Source organism: Brachyhypopomus gauderio, chromosome 8, assembly GCF_052324685.1.
Source record: "Brachyhypopomus gauderio isolate BG-103 chromosome 8, BGAUD_0.2, whole genome shotgun sequence".
Classification (NCBI taxonomy): Eukaryota; Metazoa; Chordata; class Actinopteri; order Gymnotiformes; family Hypopomidae; genus Brachyhypopomus; species Brachyhypopomus gauderio.
The window spans coordinates 16,574,516-16,595,978 of NC_135218.1; the positions used below are offsets into that span (position 1 = coordinate 16,574,516).

Consider the following 21,463-nt stretch of genomic DNA (forward strand, 5'->3'; position numbering starts at 1 on the left):
ATCAGCAAATATCAGCAGATATGGATTTAGCTCTCTAGCAGAGAGATAAGTATAATTTTTAAAACTACAGAATGTAAAATTGTTTGTTGATGAAAGCATTTTACAAGCTAGGTACAGAGGTAGAATGGAATACATTGCTGGCAGGGTGCTGAAAGAACCAAGCTATAGGAATAATTAGTACTAAAAGATGTTTCTTTCAAATCAGTCAAGCAGAAAGTATCCATAATACAGCGTTTCTCAAAGTGTGGGGCGCATGGGTATTGCAGGTGGTGCGCAAGCAATTGGAAGAAATGAACCTTTTTAAGCCTGTCGTTTTAATGCCTGTTCGTTTGGCATAATCCCCGGATGTTTAAAATGTCTTCGGAACAGCGTGAACCAGGGCTAGATTCGGCCTTTTAATGAATTTTTACCAACAAATTACGTTCGATGCCACCCCCCCCCCCCCCCCCCCCCCCGTCAACAAATTTGTTTGGGTGATATGGTTCATATGACAGGTGGGGCATGGAATTTCCCCTTCTTCTGAGGTGGGGAATGATAGAAAAAGTTTGAGAACCACTGCCATAATACAACACCTGTTTTTAGGTGTGGGAAGAAATTGGATAGGATGCATTTCATAAAGGAAACTGCTGCCCCAGTTAAGTAATGGTAGTGATATATCTTGATAAATTATAGCTAGCACTAGTGAGACTCAAGATATATCTACCATTTGTGCAAGAATCATTTGTTTTATTCACTTTTCAAAAGCCAGTATGAGTTTAGAATTCCACGTTTGGTTGCAAGTTTAGAAGTATGATTAAGAAAATTAACAAGCATGAGGTTTACCAGTTTTTGTCAAACAGGTGGATTTACAGTATAAAGGTTGACAACATATCTCACTTCATTACATTAATGTGTATTTACAAAATGTTGCCTTTCCAGATTTTTACAGAGGGATTTTACTTCTTGTAAGAAATACTAAATGACTATAACGATATTGAACAAACCAATAAAATGCTGCACTACTCAGTTGAACTGTGAAACTACACGATCCAGATGTCTTTTCAAAAACCCAGGGCAAGTGGTATCTTCTACCCAGTCCCAGCATTCTTCGGAAATGTGTGTAATTCTTCTGACATGCAACAAACACCCAGTGCCGTTATTACTGGTCCTCTGATGAAGAAATCCCTGGACACAAAAACACCTTATGAATGGAAATCTAAATTGCCTCACTTGGGGGAGCAGATTAATGGCCAAGCAGTCATGTTCTCCAGATGTTCTTCAGTGTTCAGCTGCAGTGATTATGGCTTCTCAGATTAAACAGTACAGTCAGTATATTTTAGTTCCATTACAGGTATCTTCACAGTATGAAATCAGTAAATATGTTTTCATGACTTTTAATATTGATATTAAAGAGTCAGAGTCAAGTACCAGTGCTATCCTTTCTGTATTAATGCCCATATTTGAGCATCTCTCATCTATCACATACTGTAAGTATAGTGAAGTGTTTGAATGGTTTATTGGATACCTATAAGCAATTTAGGCAATTCAGTCACTTGAGCTGCCAACAAAGCAAAATATCAATTTATCAGCTTACAAATAAAATAGTGGCTAATATGATGTTTAAACACTTCAAAATTACCCCAGGATAATACACAGACTGCATCTCTTTTTAAGGATTCTCAACTAATCTCCTACAAATGAGACCAAAACATCAAAGACTTAGAGATAAATAGTTGAGATAAAGGACCAGTTGAATAATGACTATGGTACAGTAGCCTGCAACCACTGCACTGGATGTGCTACATGTACATTTATTAATATGGTCATGGCCAATAGCTAGCACAAAAGGATCAATTTTTATCACCCATTCCTCATCATGCATTACGGCAGGAGTTGCCAGGAGCTGTATTTATTGTACTTATTGAGATGTAATCTCAAAGAAAAAAAAAGGTTTTTTAAATTTTAGTTAGACAGCCTATCAAGGTTATTAGTGACTATATTTATAGAACATGGAAGTAAGAAAAAATGTAGCAAGCAAAACAGCAAAATCTACTAAAATCTACAAAATCCATCTTTATCATTTGAATTTAGCGAACATGGGCTATCTATAGTTCATGAGGTGTGGTTATGCTACAAAGATTTTGATTTTATAGCCTCTTCTTACTACATCACGGATTGGTAGTTCAGCTATCAAACTAAAAAAAAGCTGCTTGAGGGAAAGTAGATAATCCATCAAGTTAGCTAGCGATTTTTGCTGGTATTATTCATTTGTATTATCTGCATTATTCTTTTATCTATGTAAAATCATTTAAAATATATTAACAGGACTGAGCATCTGTGTGATGTACTGGAAAAAAACATATTAGTTCCAAGAAGGCCTTTCCTTACATAACTTCAGTGATCTGCTGCTAACTTTTGGTGCCATAGGACACCTTCAGAGGGCTTGTGAAGTTAATGATTTGATGGGTCAGAGGTGTTTTCATGTTATGGCTGATTGGTGTATGGGAAACGAATCTCACTAAGACAGCATTTTAAAATAGATTTTCTCATTATTTCTTGAAGCCATTTCCACTTCCATGCTTGTTAGCTTTAAGACTTTTGTGATGGCTAGGGAGATTGAGCCACTATCACTTCATCATTAAGTTTATGGCTTTCCCTCGTATTTAGGAAGGGAACAGAAGAGTCATGAAGTACAAGCTCTCCAGCTCTCAACACCAGGTGTTAGAATAGAGAGCCTACGGTTATGATAGGATGCCATTGTATGGCTTTTTGCACTTGTTTTGTTTTCTGTTTATCATAGGTAAGTTCCACCATTTCCATGTGCATGTGTAACTCTCTGAGCCCCTGATCAGTTGATGGAGTTGATGGCGGCTTTGTACTCAGCCATCGTCACAAGGCTGAATTGGCTTTCTTTACGTCTGTTAGGAAGCCTGTGGCCACCGGAACACCTAGCATAGCGGAGCGTCTGAGTGTGCAAGGTGGAGAACACTAATCACTCACCACAGCATCTCCACTGTGTGTAAGCCCGAAAAAGTGGTGCAGTACTTAGCAACAGAGAGAAAGGACCTTGTCATCCTCCCAATGATGTCTAGTTGTGCTATCCTGGAGCCCAGCAAGTGCCTCTACCAAAAACTGTATTATTTTGTGCTTTTCCTGGTCCTTTATTGTAATAATGATTTGGAAAAAAAAATTGAATATTTTCTTGACCTTTAAAAACACCTACCATACTTGTGTGATAGTTGATTGGCTGGTGTCAGTGCCCTGCACATAATCATGTGTTTCGGACTTCCCAGTGGAAGACCCAGAAAAGCCTTTCTAACAACGTGCCATTAAAGGACCAGGGTAGCACTGAACACCTTTATTTCATGTAAAGAGGCGTATTATTCATTATACTGTGTTTCATTTTCATAAAATCTGAAAGTAGCATGCTGGCAGCAGGAACTTGGACAAAGTTGGCCGCTGTGTCAAAGAGTAATATGCAGCTCCTGCGGGCAAGCACCTGTGGGCTTAATATAGTGAGAACGAACAAGGAACAGGTGTCTGTGATTAGTGATTAATACTCAGGTGATTGGGAATGGGGAAGACAGTGTGCATGTGATTGTGACTCTGTGTGTGTTAGTTAGTGGGCATGTCCCTCTGGTTGGATCCCCAGCACAACGTGACATATACCTAATTAAATACTTTTCCCTTAATTTGTGGTCAGCAAGGATAGGTTATCTGTGCATATCGTAATCCTAACATGACCAACTAGACAGAAACACGCTAGGAGAAGCTACAGAATAGCATACAACATTTCAAAGGGCATTTTGACGTGCAATTTGTTTTTGAAAGTGAAGCATATTCTGATTATTTAAGGAAAACTATACCCAGGGTTCCCACGGGTCCTTGAATTTGAGGAAGTTGGTCCTGGAAAGTCATTGAAAGGTCCTTGAATTTGATGTTAACTGAGGTGTGGGAACCCTGTATACCCATAAAGATTGTGCCACACCTTATTTCTAGGATTTTTTTTTCCTTTTACCGAATGGCACTTTTCCCTCCCTATTTTCCCCATGTACGTCCTGAGTGGTGAGGATCACATTTACAGTGTGTTGTGTTTTCTGAATGTTGCTTATGTCACTCGCTGTTGAGTTTTTATGCATAATGAGTGATTTTAATCTGAGTTTATGCTTGTAGGAGAGTCAGGGCAAAGTCTACATTATCAAGGCATTATTTAACAAGATTTTTATAATCCTAGTTTTAATTATATTAATGCAATGAAGACAGTGGCATTAAGTTTGGTAAACTACTATAGATCTGTCTATGTTACCTGAAATTGTTAGAAAAACATGAAGTACTTAATTACTGTGAGAAACAGTGGAAGACTGAGAGAGACGGAGGTTTTAGGGAAAATAAGACTGAACAAGTGGGTGGAGACCCATGAAAGCATTGTGTGTGTGAGTGTATAAAAGTGTTCAAATTATTATTTGCTATGTGGGATGTGGGATTAAACAACCTGAGACTACATCTCAGGTATAATTGAACACTTCTCTGACAAGAAAGATAATGCCAAACGTATTGTTAAGAGTTAGATCATGCTGCCATTCAGAATCCAAAAATTGTCAAACTTCTGAAATGGCTACTTCATTTTGAACTGACATCTGTCCATCAACAAAGGGTATTCCCCCATGGTTCAGAACTATCCAGAACATGCTTTTACCATTGATTCACACATTGCTTGCGTGTCTGTTGAAATGGCTGTATGTTTTTCACACAAAGGTGGTGTGATGTGTAAGCCATGTGACAGTGCTATTCCAATGTCCTGTCACGAACTCCCATGCCTTGGCCTTTCTCAAGCACCTGCACCTCTTTTCTGTTCATTATCTAGTGTGTCTGTACCTGTCCCATTTTGAAAATGACAGTCATTAAGGATGTACACCAGTGCCTCATCTTCTCATCACGAGACAGATGTTGTCACCTTGTGCAAAGAGAGCACTTGATGCAAATGCACCTGGTGCTCTAGTGCAGTACTTACAAGGGAGAGTGTTTAGGTGTTGAAACGTTACAAGTGCATTGGAGCCACATTATCATGGCAGTCATTGTCAGCCATGCTCATGACGTGCTGTTCTAACTCTGATCATATCCTCATACCATACAAGAGATTAGTGAGTCTTACCAGAATGAGTATGAAAAACAGCATTAAGAAAAAAACCCACATACTGTACATATGACACCATAGCAATTTTATTTACTAAAAGCAACAGGAACACACACACACACACACACACGTCTTACACCTCAGCACTGTAAAACCTGATGAACTGCGTCACCTATTGTGGTACCTGATAATGAACTCTGATTTGACCTCTAGGTATATTAGCAGATAGAAAAAATCCAGTTGGATAAAATGGTAAAGTGGAACAATGAGCAACTCCCAGTCAATAAAGAGCACAGCACGGGCTGGAGGACAACAAAAGAATATGAAGACTGGTGATCTTTCTGTGAGAGGAATACCAATGAGTGCACGCTCTGCTCTGTGTATTAGCATAGCACTTTGCAATTAGTGGCAGGTCAGGTATTGATTTGAGGGGAGTGGTATGTGAACGGTTATTTGTTTACAGATGACTCAACTCGTGTTTGAGCAATAGTGAACGTGATCGGCACTATCTGCTTGTGCAGCGTATGAGATGTGATTGTTAGGGACTCACAAAAAAATAATCTTAATCTTCACAGCATATTTTGGGTGGTTTCATTTCATAATGGGTGTACAGTAATCAAAGTTTGAACATGCGTGACTGAATTCGTTTTTTTTATATATCATGGCAGACATTTTGGTTTGAAGTTTTGCCCTGAGACTAACGAAAAGTGAGAACTGCTATCGGCCAGGTTCAATGGCACAAAATTCACAGAACATATTGTGATTTTGATTCTGCTGCACTGCCATGAGAGTGAGGGTTTGAGTGTGTAAAGCCATTATATCTGGAAAACAAATCATTCTTTTCTGTCCAAAGCACAAGAGTGAGTCTTGTTTTGCTCAGAGAGTTCTGAACAAGGCTAGATTTTACCAGTGAAGTATTATCTGAATATATTATGAACAAACACCTACCAAAACAGGAAACATCTAGACACCTAATGTCACTGCACAATTCAGAGCTCGGTTTCCACGATAACACTTCCAGCTTTGGTTTGCTCAGCTGCTGAAATGCATTTTTTATTTACACAGTCCATCGTGATCCTGGAGTTTGCACCTTTATGTAATGTAATATTCTATTCTTATTCCCTTTATCTGAATTTATGTTTAGTTCTCAGTGTGCCAACTTCAAAAGAGAAATGTCTGTATTGTGCCTCAGCATTAACCGTGCGTGGGTCTTTACTAACCGTGCAGGATCTATAATTTAGCAGTATCGGCGGGGCTGGTACAGGGTTTCTTCCCATTGATCGTTCACCTTGGACATGGGGCACAAAAATTGGAGCTGCTTTGAAATGTTTTTCTCAGGAACATTGCTACATTATTTGCTGTTATTTTTTGCCCAGGTGTGTAAGTGGAGCTGGCCTTTGTTGGACTGGGCAAGGAAGACTCCACTTAAGATGAGGAAGAGTAGAAGTGTGTTGAGTGTGTCACCCAATGAGGTAAGATAACATCTATGTCATGCTTAATCAAACAGCACAAAGAGTCCCAACAGTACAGCTTTGTAGATACAAATCACATGCAAGCACAAGTTGTGACAAGAGGGTAGGAAGCAAAGTGAGACAATCTCCATGTCTCTGTCTGTTTGTCCCTCTCTCTCTCTCTCTGCCCCCTCTCTCTGTCTCTGCGCTCTATCCTTTATAAAATATAAAGACATTTGGGTTGGTGCTTCTGTAGCTGTAGGTTTCAAGGCCACTATTCGGTATTGCTGTTGAATTTTTTGACATATTTTGTTATCCATTGTATTTATAAAAATATATGGGTATCTGAGTATCTTGAATATGTAATTTGTGTAGACAATGTGTAGATATGTAGATTCATGTTTGAGTTTTTTTTTTGTTGTTTTTTGTTTTGATTTGATTTTTTTTTTTTTACTTTTGCTCCCATGTCATGTTCTGTACACAAATACAACATCAGCTTCAACACAGACACAAACACGACCTCATGCCTGGAACACAGACACGACCTCCATCTTGGTACACCAACGCAACCTTAACCGGCTCAAATACAACCTCAACATTCGGCACAAAGTCTCAAACACGTCCTCAACCTTGGCTCACAGTCACAACCTCAACCTCAGCGAACTGAGTTTACGCTGTTTATCGTTGAGTGTCTACGTGTCTGGTTCTTCAGCGTCTTTTTCTCATAATCTCAAGAGTGTAGACCATGAAAGGAGCTGAAGAATATTAGAAACCCTTCCAGCACGTGTGTTACATTATGAGCTTCAGTCCACCAAAGCGGCTCCACTTTCACTCATCCGAGAGAAATTCCCATTGAGGGACCATGTATGGTTCGTTTCCATGGTAACGTACCCTCCCTAACTCCACCCCCCCCCCCCACCCCTCCACTCCGCACCCCCACCTGCTCTCTTCTCGAGGTCTTGGACTCTTCCTAAACCCACACTTACTTTTCAACGCCTCGTGGAAACATGATGATCACGCATCACGCAAAATCCACCCTGCTACACAATGATTTGCTCTGCCTGGAGTCTGGCTCTGAGCCCTAATTGGCTCAAATCTTTTATTGGTTTTGCATTGCTGGACGGCATAATACAGTGGCGTTTCCCTTGAAGAAGGAGTGTTGTGGTGTGTTCCTATCAATGCAGTTTGTCTGCGTAGTTGCTTATTAAATAATACACAGATGCTTCCCACGCCTGTGGGCTCTCGATCATCCATTTGCCCTCTACATTCCCACAGCTGGACTTCTGGTCCTCCAAACCTCCTGTCACTTGTACGCACACACGCACTTATACACAATTTTGATTTTATTCTTGTCCATAGCGCACAGCTGTGTCCATAGCTTGAATAAGACAATAGGCATCTGTCAGCTCCCACCACTTCAAACAGAGCAACGTGGGGAGACGCAGCCCCCTCTGTCATGTGTCCACGCACGCACGTGTGCTCATGCTTGTTTGTGAAGTACACGTAATGATTCCTACTCCTGCTGCCTCGTTATCTGCTTTTCTTTCCAGAGTATAATGAGTGAACCCAGAGGTGCATGCTGGGGCATGTGAAGACGCCCCACTCTCTGCTATGGGAGGTGGTGTTGGTGGTGGGGGTGGTCTGTATCACTGGTCTTCTCCCCTGCTTAACCCACTCTGTTCTCTATTCTGGCATATCCTCCTTGCTTGGCTGATACTGTGTGTTCATGCTGAATTCTGCTCCACAATGTGCCTTTAGACAGTGTGAGTGCAGGGTCCGAGTGCAGGCCTTTAACAAGCGTTTGGCAGTGGTGCGGATCAAGGCTCAAAGTGCTGGTGTAGATTCTTCTAAACGAGCTGGCGTCTTCACCCAGCACCAGTAAAGCAGCAAGCACAGCAGTAACCTAACACACTTGGACACACCAGTATGACTGTGGTGCACCCCGAGCTTTGGGAAAAGGTATTTGAGCTAAATACACAGGAGTAATTATAAAACAATGAAGGATTGTAGCACCACCAGAATGCAATTGCTATTTATCCTTGCAAATACAACTGTGGTTGCTGTATTTACTTGGTTTTATTCTGCTAAGTACACAGGTTACCCTTTGATTGATATTAACTGCTAATGGTTTTAAAAAGCTTTTCTTTGATTTGCTGGTCTTTGCTTTGGGAAGCGTGCTTAGAGGCTGTAATATCGCACTGTAGTTCAACTCTGGAGCCACGTGCTCTAAGGTCAGGTTTTATCTTCCATTTCCTGCCGCTCGTGGGAGGACTGGGGATAATGTGTTGACTGCTGCTCTTTAATCTTGAGGAGGACGCGCTGGAGCACAGAGTCCCGGCCCAAAGAGACGCCGCATTCGTTTACGCCTAAAAAGGGCTGCGGTCTGGGGGCAGCGCTCCGGCGGCGACCCGAGCTGGCCGCAGACGTTTGCTGACACCAGGTTCATTTGGAAGGTCACCTCCGGTCCTCCCACACGGGGAGTCCCGCTCATACCTAAGGCATGACTCGGCACGACGCTGGCCTCCTCCTGTGTCTGGTTCACCTGGGGACACAATGCTGTGGAATGGCCCGAGTGCCGGTGCGGACGCGAGCGGACTGTTGTGGAGCAGTTCAGCGCCCTCTTGTTTGTAGACGTTTTTGGAGCTTTGGGTTAAGTTGAAATGAAGAACGTTGTCACTTGTGCTTGTGCATATCTAATATTTGTCTATTAGATATGTGTGTGTTTTTCCTTTGGATGTTTTTATTAAGGTGATTGTTTTAGCTTGTTTTAGATCATTTTAGATTGTTTTAGTTCAGTGCTAGGGCATCAGGAGGTCTTTTCCTAAAACCCAAATTTTAAGGTCACACTTGAGTCCCAGTTCTGTCATGCAGCATGACTAAGATGCTGGAATCGACGCTGGTAATGACCTTATTAAATCAAGTTCTCTGCACATTTTCTTAGGATAAAAACAATCACAAAGAATGAGTAATAGGAGGCAAACTCAACTATCTGACTGCCAGACCTATTCTGGTGTGTAGTACGCCATCCCTCAGCGTTGGCTCTGTAAGGGATGGAGTACGGCCCGGATCAGGACGCTTATGTGGGCTGACTTACGCTGGCTTTTCTGTAGCACACTGTACAGACTGTTCACAGAGCTGTGAAATATTGAAAGCTCTGTTGAACTGAACTTCACGACATCCTCTGCGTGAGTTATCCAATCACTTCTGTTCTGTTCAGGATAATCGTTATTGACAACATCTTTACTCTGGATGTCTGGAACACTCCCATTTCTTATGTTTGTAAAAGAGAAATGGTTTTAGCTGCAGGTAATCCACACTGCCATCATATGGCTTTTTGTTTAAAATATTTATATTTTTATATCATAGTTCCAAAATACAAAGTGAGCTCAGTCAATTAATTTACAAGTGTATGAGCTATGAAATTGGAATCACATTTTGTCCCTCCATCCAGTCGTTGGAGATCCGGCTTCCTCTTGACTCTGTTGATGATGTGTGAAGTAGGACTATGTGGGTGTGTTCATATCTCTGGCATCTAACACTCTGCTGTAGCACTCTTGCTGTCTTCTGTGTTCCTTCAATGCGATCACATCTCTTAGAACATTTTGCATTTCTACCAGTGAGCCGTATCGTATGCATTTGGGTTCTGCTCTGGAGGATTAAGCTCACATTATCCTTAGTGCTGTATGTTTAATAAGAAAACAAGCTGTTCAGTTTCTCTGTGGCACACCTCACTCAACACTCAACACTCTGGAACACACTGTCAGGAATCAGCCAATCACACAGCCCCCCCCCACTCCCCGCCGGTTCCCAGTCACCTGATTTATCAGTTGTCCCTTGTTCCCTGCTCTCCCTGCTGAAGTACCACAGGTTTCCATGTCCACAGCTGAACGCCCGGCTCTGCGCTCGCTTTCCCAATGACTTCACTTCCGCTCTGAAGACTCTCCCCGCGCTTCTTAAACGCTGTTCCGTTTCCACCGCCCACGTCTCACTCTGTGTCTTACCATGTCACACACTGAAAGTTTCATGAGACGGGGAGAGAGACAGGGAAAGATTAAAAATGACCTGTCAGTGCTAATGCACTTCTTCTGAGTACATTACTTAATGACTGAAGATGCAGTCTGCTGAAGACCTAGAGTGATATGATGATCTGACCCATACTCTAGTAAGATTGCCTGTGGTTCCAAACATTTATTACTATATTCATTACAGTACTGACCAGTTTAAAAATGTGAGAACAATGTCCACAATTGACATTATCATTAATGTTTTTATTTATTTGTTTGTTGAGTTTTCTGTCAACAGAACATTTACAAAAAGTAAAAACGTCTTTGGTGTTACAACTTTGTTTATACTAAATATCATCTCCAAGATAGAAAACAAACATACAACATATTACTATATTTGACAGCTTATGGTATTACTGCTGACACATAAGATTTTCTACTGCTTGTATATTTGAGTGTCTGAGGAACACTGCTAAATACATTCTCACACTGTGAGGACCACAGAAAGCGCTTTGATATTTTTAAACCAAACCCTAGTTGAAATGTATGTACATCTGCGTTCTGTGGGTTCTTATCAACAACACAATTAGTAAAATGACATTTGGAACTTCCCCCTGGCCCCAGAGGGTCTGCTAGGGCCCTTCAGGCTTATCTGATAGGCTCGGAATAATTTAAATGAAAGTCATTAAGGTATTATTACGGTCTGACAACGCAAGCCTCTGCATTACTTGCTCATGGAAAACAGAAAGGCACAGTGTAACTCAAAGACCTCTGAATGTCTAAGAGACATCTGGCTAATTATATGGCTCCATAACAATTGACCCCTTCATGGATGCAGAATTGGTTTGCTCCGGCTTTGTGGAGGTTGAAGGAGGGTTGATCTAGCTTAATGGGGGCTGTTTGCGCTCCTTCTTGAGCCTGACATTGGACGCGGATTAGAGTGCGTGCACGGCGGGTTTATTACATGACTAACCGGTCATATTGGACAGTTCTGGTCCACTTCTAATAGCAGTAACACAGGAAATGCTGATTACACGCATGATAAATGTGTACAAGTTTAGGCTAGGACGCAAAATTAGACACAAAGCATTTTTTCTAGTACCGCTGCGGTTTTGCTTGAGACTCTGCAAGAGGCAGTAACCTGCAAACAAATAGACTTGAAAGTAACCGGACGTTGACTGAGTTTGTGCTTTAGTTAGGAAGGGAACGTTCGCAAATGCACGAACCAAACCTGCGTGCCACCCCGTTAAACATTATGAAGCCTCCCCGGGAAACGCAACCCTAATCGACATGGTGATGTTCATGTTGTTCATGCAAAAATAAATTATGCCAACAAAAAGCAGCCAACAATATTTCTGAAAGTGATGGAAAGTGATGAAGTGCCGCTCACATGAGATGAAGAATCAAACTAGTCTTGAACCAGTTCATGCTCCATAGTTCCGTGTGGAGGCGGACAAGTTAAAAAAAATGGATTAAGTACGCAAAATGCCACTGGGTGTCAGTGTACTATTGGTTGTTTCATACCATGAAGAGTCATTGAAAATTTACCTATTGCTTTAACAGTTTTTTCCAGCATTACCTTCGTGGCATTGCTATACAATAATGGGCCTACTGCAGTTTTTCACACTGTTGATTGAAGGACTCAAGTCGCCATCTAGTGGCGATAGTTCGCACAGCTTCATAAAAGCTTCACAAAAGCTTTTATGTTAGCAAAAAGACATGGGATCTCTATTTCATTACCTCTAGTCACCCACTAGCTTTCCCTTTAAAATGTTAGACATAATATAACTGTTTTTATAATTCAGTGATCTCTTCAAATGTTTGACTGACATGACTGACAATGACTTTTCCAGCAAGTAAACAATTAAGTAGCTTCTAAAACCCTATTGTGATTGTGTGTGGTGTGTGTGTGTGTGTGTGTGGTGTGTGTGTATAATTGTGTGTGGTGTGTGCGTATGATTGTATGTGTGTGGTGTGTGTGTATGATTGTGTGTGTGTGGCTGCGTGTCCACATTTTTCAGATTAATAGATACTGATGTTTAAATGAAATTCTTTTCAGTATGGAGATTCCTAAACTTGCTTTCAGGATTGTAGGCCAAACGTCAACTCGTCCAGGAACCCTGGAGTACTTGTGCTGTCAGTGTGTCCCTCTAGCAGAAGCATGCTGTTATAAGAACATAATACCTGTCTCCCTGCTTGCTTTTCACAATGTCTCCATTCTTTTTTGTCCTCATTGTCCTGCTTGTTTCTGGTCCTCTCTGCATGTGAAGGGCAGTAAAGATCCTCCCGACGGTGGTCCTGCTGACCCCTTCACATCTCCCGCCTGCACACTAGGAGTGGATTTGCGCCGGTGGCGACGCCGTTTCTCTGGCAACCTGCAGCTGCCCCCACTGTCATGGCGACAGGCGGAGAGGTGCCGCACCCCCGATGAGGAGCTGGTGTGCAGGCCGACCTCCCTCCCCTTCATCACGACCCCACGCATCGACATCACGCCGGTGGACTCGGAGTGGTGAGTCCTGACGCACGCTCCCTGTCAAATGCTGCTACACGGCTTGTTCTTGCACGTGCACAGGATTTCAAAGTTGCACAAAAGGTGTGTGTGTGTGTGTGTGTGTGTGTGTGTGTGTGTGTGTGTGTGTGTGTACATGTGTGCCAATCTGGGGAAATTTCAAGGATGCACACATTTATACTTGGCCATTTATGAATTACACCCCTAAAATACATAGCAGTACTTTCCAGTTTTCAGTGGGAGTTAGTGGAAGTGAAATGTGTTAGGCACTAACTCAGGTGTAGCACTAACTCAGGTGGAGATTATGTGTTAGGGGGTGAGCACTAACTCAGGTGGAGGTTATGTGTTAGGGGGTGAGCACTAACTCAGGTGGAGGTTATGTGTTAGGGGGTGAGCACTAACTCAGGTGGAGGTTATGCGTTAGGGTGTGAGCACTAACTCAGGTGGAGGTTATGCGTTAGGGGGTAAGCACTAACTCAGGTGGAGGTAATGCGTTAGGGGGTGAGCACTAACTCAGGTGGAAGTTATGTGTTAGGGGGTGAGCACTAACTCAGGTGGAGGTTATGTGTTAGGGGGTGAGCACTAACTCAGGTGGAGGTTATGCGTTAGGGTGTGAGCACTAACTCAGGTGGAGGTTATGCGTTAGGGGGTAAGCACTAACTCAGGTGGAGGTAATGCGTTAGGGGGTGAGCACTAACTCAGGTGGAAGTTATGTGTTAGGGGGTGAGCACTAACTCAGGTGGAGGTTATGTGTTAGGGGGTGAGCACTAACTCAGGTGGAGGTTATGCGTTAGGGTGTGAGCACTAACTCAGGTGGAGGTTATGCGTTAGGGGGTGAGCACTAACTCAGGTGGAGGTTATGCGTTAGGGGGTGAGCACTAACTCAGGTGGAGGTTATGCGTTAGGGGGTGAGCACTAACTCAGGTGGAGGTTATGCGTTAGGGGGTGAGCACTAACTCAGGTGGAGGTTATGTGTTAGGGGGTGAGCACTAACTCAGGTGGAGGTTATGCGTTAGGGGGTGAGCACTAACTCAGGTGGAGGTTATGCGTTAGGGGGTGAGCACTAACTCAGGTGGAGGTTATGCGTTAGGGTGTGAGCACTAACTCAGGTGGAGGTTATGCGTTAGGGGGTGAGCACTAACTCAGGTGGAGGTTATGTGTTAGGGTGTGAGCACTAACTCAGGTGGAGGTTATGCAGCATATCTTGCACTGAATCTACTAAAGAGTCCAAGTGTAAATTCCTGACTGGCGTTTTCAGTGGACGGAACAGAAGACCCATTGAGACTGGTCTGCTCTCTGGCGGGCAGCACCTCATTCAGGAAGTTTGTTATTTAGCCAACTAATCAGCTTTTTCTTTTTTTCCCTTTTTTGCTTCATTTAGTGTTTGATTCTGCCACCAGTCCACCACAGAATAGACATAAAACTCAGTCACTGTTAACCTAAAGGCTGAAGCTAGAACTACATATACCAGCCTTCCCTACTGTTAACCTAAACACTTAAGCTAGAACTACATATACCAGCCTTCTCTACTGTTAACCTAAACACTTAAGCTAGAACTACATATACCAGCCTTCCCTACTGTTAACCTAAACACTTAAGCTAGAACTACATATACCAGCCTTCTCTACTGTTAACCTAAAGGCTGAAGATAGAACTACATATACCAGTCTTCTCTACTGTTAACCTAAACACTTAAGCTAGAACTACATATACCAGCCTTCTCTACTGTTAACCTAAACACTTAAGCTAGAACTACATATACCAGCCTTCTCTACTGTTAACCTAAAGGCTGAAGGTAGAACTACATATACCAGCCTTCTCTACTGTTAACCTAAAGGCTGAAGATAGAACTACATATACCAGTCTTCTCTACTGTTAACCTAAACACTTAAGCTAGAACTACATATACCAGCCTTCTCTACTGTTAACCTAAATGCTTAAGCTAGAACTACATATACCAGCCTTTTCTACTGTTAACCTAAATGCTTAAGCTAGTCTATTTGGATCACAGTAAATGTCATTAAGCTAAAATGCTCTTGGCCAAATAAGAGTAAGATCCGATGTAACATTCATATTTTGATCAAGTGCATATTTTGATATATTTTCATGTTTTAGTATTATAGAGTTGAAAATGACGAATGTCCTATTTGAAATGTCAGTTTCTAAACCATTTGTCTGTTTGTCTACCATGGATGGACACACGATAAATCTGAAGGCCGTAACATTAGAGTGAGTAAAGCAGCAGATGTTTGGGCTGGATGGTGAAGTATATTGTTAAAATGACCATTCTTGATTTGTAGATCTATAGCATGAACCCTGACGGAAGGGGTCCATCTGGAGTTGTAGAGATCCAGTCACTACAAGCCACACCTTGCCATGCACTGGCCATGCCCCGCCCCTGTCATGCCTCGCCCCTACCATGCCCCGCCCCTGCCCTGCCTGGTTATACCAGTGCTCTGAAGGTTCTTTAGTAGAATCCTTTGGGTCTATGCCATGCTGTAAACTTTATCCCATGGTATTTGGTGCACTGGTCTGGTTACTGTCTGCCGTCTGATTGTATAAGCTGTTTCTCTCTCCATCACTCGGGGACCTGTTAATATTTGTCGCTTCTATCCATAAATGTTTGTTATGGAGCTCTGTAGATTTTCTGTGCATATTTTGCCTACCTGTAATCCGGCTTTTTCATTCGTGAGGCATCCCTGAGGTATTCGCATGTGGAAGTGAAGCCTCAGAGATCACGATGGCATTTTATTCACTTTAGTCTTTGACTCATACATTATGTCTGCTAGCGTCATGGAGTTGTGTGACAGTAGAAGTTGGAGGAGAGCCCTCGTGGGCTATAGCTGAGGCCCACGCTGTCCTGTCAGCCTGTTTGCTATCGCTAAGCTCACCACATGTTATTGCTTTTTTTTTTTTTTTGTATTATTGTATTATTAAGCAGCCAGTGGTGACACCTGGGCTGTGGCTCTGTGTTCAGTGTTCAGTCTAATGAAGGCCTGCTTTAATTACGCTGTAAAGTCTGTTTAATCTTCATGCTGAGTGACCAAGGGAGCAGAGTCCCGGTGCTAACACCACATCTAAAGTAAACTGAATCAAGAATTAACACATTTAGTGTCTATTGAATCAAGAATTAACACATCTAGTGTCTACTGAATCAGGAATTAACACCTCTAGACTCTAGTGAATCAAGAATTAACACATCTGAATCAAAGACCTGTAATTCCAAGATGGTTCATTCAATATCCTCATATTAAAAATGGACATTCTGCAGTATGAACTCACATAAGTCATTGTTTCATTTCAATACAGAATACAATACTCTGCAGAAATACAGAGCAAAAGAAAGTACATTTGTGCTGCTACCCAATTCAATCACCTGCACTCTCCACAGTGCATGGCTGTATTAGTGCTGGTTTACTTTTAATACCTCTCTGCCTGACCACGTGCCTTTCCTGAAAGGTGGAATGAGAAGGTGTAAACTTGTATCAGTGCCTGTGAAACATAATTCCACTCAGCCATATCTAGTTTCCTAGAAACCCGAGAGACCCCCTCCAGGTATGAGAGCCTGAGCCCTCTCAGGCGGCTTCTGGGTTTCATTACAGGTGCAGAAGGACGGGTGCTGACGTGATGGGGAATGGTCTGGCCCAGAAGGCCACGCTCTCTTACTTGTGCATGTGACACTGCTTCATACACCCCACTTGCTTTTCACTAGCTGGCTGTGTGTTCTGAGGAAGTCAGACAGTCACAGAGCTTCTCACAGAATCTTTATTTGTCAACATTTTAGATTTTTCTACAGTAATGTACTTACTGGTCTGTACCATGTATTTATTTATTTATGAACCTAAAAATGTCATTCCTGCCTTTTGCCCAAAGAGGGCAGCACTGGTATAAGTTGCACTGGTCACGCATGAGCTTGTATCAAGACAGACACAATGTGACACTGCCCTTTCTAGAAATGGATAATATTCTGTGAGCCAGTAACACACAGAAGGATGGTTTAGTCTGAAAGAGACTTTATTTTGTGTATGTATGCTAATGATTTCCCATTGTTGATAAGTGCATTGTAATTGGAACAGTAATGACTTAAGCAGTGCATAACATTGCAACACACACACACACACACACACACACACAGGCTTGCCTCTCTTCTGTAGTGATGCTTGTTGGAGTGTTAAATGCGGAGTGCATCAGAAGAAAAGGCACCCGGGAGCAGCTGTGCTATTTCAGGAGTGCAGTTGTTCACGGCTGAGGCCGTTCGTTGGGTGTGTGTGTCCCCAGCTGGGTCACCGCTGTGGTGAGTGATGACCCTGGAGGAGATGGAGGGATGACCCTGGAGCAGATGGAGAGATGCTCTTCACTGTCAGGAATCTGTGTGAATTGGTTATTTGTTCGTATGAGATACACAGCACAGCGAAATTGGATCTTTTTCCTTGTGGTTTTGGATCTGTACTTTAAAACACTGAATGTGAAACAAACTAATTACGGCAGCACTGACGGTGCGTGTTAACGAGAGGATACATACATCCATAACGTGTGAGTTGTGTAAGGACTGCTCTTTTCATGTGTTTCACATTTTCTGGTTTTTTGGGTATATCTGCAAGTAGTTTGCATCCTAAGTTTGTGTAGGATCAAGATATGAACCTCAGAGATTGTGTGTGTATGTGTGTACATGTGTATGTATTTTATTTGTTATAGCGGTATACCAGGGAATACAGAGTCTCCTGATTGACGTCACACTGTTCTATATCCATCAGCACTGGAGGGCCTGAGGCAGGCGTTTACATTCAGGGTTTTAAGTGGAATGACAGAAGCCTGAGGACACGGGGGGATGCGGCCTGAGTGTCTAGGATGGGCCATGATTTCATGGCTGGGTCAGACTGAGGTCTGTTTAGGCTCAGTGTGAACCAGCCGCCCCCTGCCTGAAAACATGCAGCTTAAAAACTCTTCAGTCTGTGTCTTCAGTCAATGAGGGAGAGAGAGGGAGAGAGAGAGAGAGGGAGAGATTGAGATCAGAGTGTGAGAGAGAAAGTGTTTAGAGCTAGAGAGAGAGAGAAAGTGTTTAGAGAGAGTGCTTATGGGTTCTCACAGTTTGTACCATTCCCATTTCCTCTGCTTGAGAAATACACCTGTCCCTAAACCTGGACTGTCTCACATGCTCCTAAACTTAGAGCTGCTTTAGAGACCTTTACAGGAGAATGATGGGGGTTATTGATATGTCAGATGTACAGCCAATATTAACAGTAAGATTTGTGTGTGTGTGTGTGTGTGTGTGTGTGTGTACAGATACAGCAGTGTTATGGTAGTACTTGTATTTGCTCTTAGAGAGGTCTGTCCTTGGCCTTGAAATGCATCTGGTGCTGATGAGCTCGTACTGTCACACAGCTGTGGAGGAGAGAGAGAGATCACAGAGAGAGAGAGAGAGAGAGAGAGAGAGATCACAGAAAGGCGATCAGATTAGCAGAAGCCACTTTTCAGCCTCCGACTGTTGTCACTGTGCATGAATGCGTTTGTAAGACAGAGATTTTCTCTCATTCTCAAATGTTCAGCCGATTGAGAGATTCAGCAGCAGGTGCGAGTTCTCACTGGCGTCTCCTTCTCACTGGCGTCTCCTTCTCACTGGCGTCTCCTTCTCTCGCGCCTCCCCTCCGTGCTCGCGTTCCTCTCTGCTCTTCCGAAGGAGCCACAGAGCTGCTCCTCCGATCTGTCTGCAGCGGTCGTGCACACAGCCTGCGGTCACACGGCTGCCCTTGTATGCCGCCCCAGCGAGAAGGTCAGAGAAGCCTCAGATTTCCAACACTGAGCAGACGCAAAAGCTGGACCGCGACTGATTACGGACCGATTATCGTCACTAATCCAGGCTTATTGTAACGGACCCTTAGAATGTACCCTAACTCACCGTGTCCACGTGTTGGGGTCTGTGCAGTGGCGCGAGGTGTCTGGGAAGAACCAGCGCGTTCCCATGAAGACAAATAACCTCCCTCACAACCCAGCCAGAGCTACTGACTGTCTAGCTGTACAGTCATACCTAGGCTTAAGTAGAGTTACCGCAAAGCAAGAGAACCTGGCACATGAGAATAGGATTTCACCTGAGTGTCATTCAACAAAGAGTGTCAGGGTGTGAAAGTATGGTGTGGAGAATCAACTGAGACTGACTGGTGTTAACACCCTTTCTTATTTACACAGCGCTGAGAATAAATCTGTAGAGCCTCCTTCTGATTGTCAATGACCACAGAAGCATTGTGTGAAATGTCATGAGCTCTATTATAATGGGACTATTCAAAGAGCTGCCTGTGTTAAAGATGGAAATGTTATTGATTGACTAAAGTGGTGTGTGAGAGTGTTTATATTGATTATGCTATGTGACATACGCCATATATTGGAACTCCATGGTGAATTTTGAAGGACAAAAGCAAACACACAGGGAGTAGAATCATTGATTTTGGTGAGCGTGTGATGCGTGGACTGTGTCTGTCGCCTGCATCTTCATCTCATCCTCCTCCTTCTCGCCCTTGCCCCTTTCATCTGTCATCCTCTGTCTTCGTTCCTCTCCGGCCCCTCCCTCTCCCTGGTCGCCATGGTGAGGATTAGGCTGATGGCGCTAGCTGGCGGCACCTCGACTTGCGCAGGGGGAGTGTGTGTGTGTTTGGGGGGACGTAGCCAGGGTGCAGGCGTAGACAGGAGGAGCAGAGAGTCCCTCCACCCGCTCCACGTCCCTCCACCCGCACCACGTCCCTGCTGCAGACATCCAGTCTCCACCTGTATTGACCCGGGTGATTTGTTTCAGAGACTGAGGTTCCCCTTTCGTAGGATCACCTTCCCCACCGTAAACTGCAGCATCTCAGTCTGGCTGGCGGTGTGGACCAGGAGGCTGTAAATGTCACTACAGCATTGGTGTTTGTGTTTCATCTTTCTCTAGTTCATAATTACAAAACCGGCGCAGTCCATTCACAACCCAAAAGCCAGAAGCCAGCAGGCGTCAGGGTCGCGTGTGCACTGTGTGTTCATGTGCTGCCAATCACCGCTAATCCCGCGTGTGCGGGGAGATTTTGCCCCCCCCCCTCTCTCTCTTGTTGCCATCTTGACAAGCACTGATCTGTGAAAGGCCAAAAAACCATCGTCAGAATTCAGCCACCTTCCCTCCGTTCTCGACACCCACCCTCTCGACCACAGGCGACCAATCGGCTGCAGCCAGAGGCGGAGCATCCACCGTCACTAGGCGCGCGTCGATTTTGCCTCCTTTTTCATCTCTCCAGTTTTTCCGTTTATTCTAAATGAAGACACTGCCTGAGGCTCCAGGGTTAGGTGCCTTCTCTCTGTGCATCTCCACGGAGGTTGACCTAAGGAGGCGGCGACGGAGTGTGTGCCCGAGAGTGGCAGTGCTGGTGGGGGCGAAGCTCTGCTCTCTGGCCCCTCCTGCATCGACCCTTCTGAAGGCTACAGGAGCTAAATGGGGAAAGTAAGTGGCTTGTGTATAGTTTTAATGCACATTGTGAGGGAGGGAGGGAAAAGGAGAGGAATTAGAGAGAGAGAGAGAGAGAGAGAGAGAGAGAGAGAGCGGCTAAGGGAAAGAAAGCGTGAGAGGACATAGCGGGGTCAGGACAGAAGGTAAGGAGAGACAGAAAGACAGGGCAGAGTCAGACAGATACTGAGAGGGAGACCGAGAAAGGGCAGAGACAGACAAGAGTGAGAGGGAGGGTGACTGATCCACATAGACAGACAGGCTTGAAAGATGTAGAGAGAGAGAGAGAGAGACAGACAGATAGGGAGAGACAGAAAGAAAAGGAGAGAGAATTAGAGTAGGGATAGACAGACAGCGACAGAGCTTTGGTAGGGAGAGACACTGTGAGAGAGAGAGAGAGAGAGAGAGAGAGAGAGAGAGAGAGAGAGAGAGAGAGAGAGAGAGAGAGAGAGAGCGAGAGAAATGCAGAGAGAAGCAGAAGTTTTTTTTTCTCCTTTTCACAGGAAGGAGGTGTGACTGTGTTCTGACGAAGGCTCCTCTCAGTGAGCCACTAGAACTCTGCACACAAACGGAGGATCGCTACAGCGTCCAGAGCAACAGAGCGGGAGCAGCAAACAGATTCTCATCCTCGCGCTCTGCCTGAACCGAGAGAGCGGGAGGGAGCGCGTGGTCCAGGAACGGCCATTAACCCGCTTGCCCGCCGGACCGAGACGCAGTCTGCATGGCACGACCTCTGCCTGCGGCGGGGAGGGACTCCTGAAGAGTGTGACCTACGCCGGACACCGCCACTCACCTCCGCCCGCTCCAACAGCCCCGGCAGCATGTCGTCCGGCGAGCTGAGCGCCCCCGAGCAGGAGCCTTGCATCCGCACCTTTAAGGAGCACATGCACCTGGAGCTGGAGCCCCCCCGGCTGGGCAGCAAGCACA

The 21,463-nt window shown here is 44.1% G+C and overlaps 1 protein-coding gene across 2 annotated transcripts in view; it reads left to right on the plus strand.

Annotated features, from left to right (window-relative positions):
• Positions 1–21,463, plus strand: part of pde4ba (phosphodiesterase 4B, cAMP-specific a) — a 122,698-nt gene that overhangs the window by 25,486 nt on the left and 75,749 nt on the right. Inside the window, exons 2-3 of one of the 2 annotated variants that reach the window (XM_077014952.1) lie at positions 6,490–6,585; positions 12,839–13,077. In XM_077014952.1, coding sequence (XP_076871067.1) covers positions 6,544–6,585; positions 12,839–13,077 — 281 coding nt within the window. In that variant the 5' untranslated portion in view covers positions 6,490–6,543. Of the gene's footprint in view, positions 1–6,489; positions 6,586–12,838; positions 13,078–21,060 lie in introns of those variants that run through there. The other variant, XM_077014953.1, reaches the window with a different exon arrangement.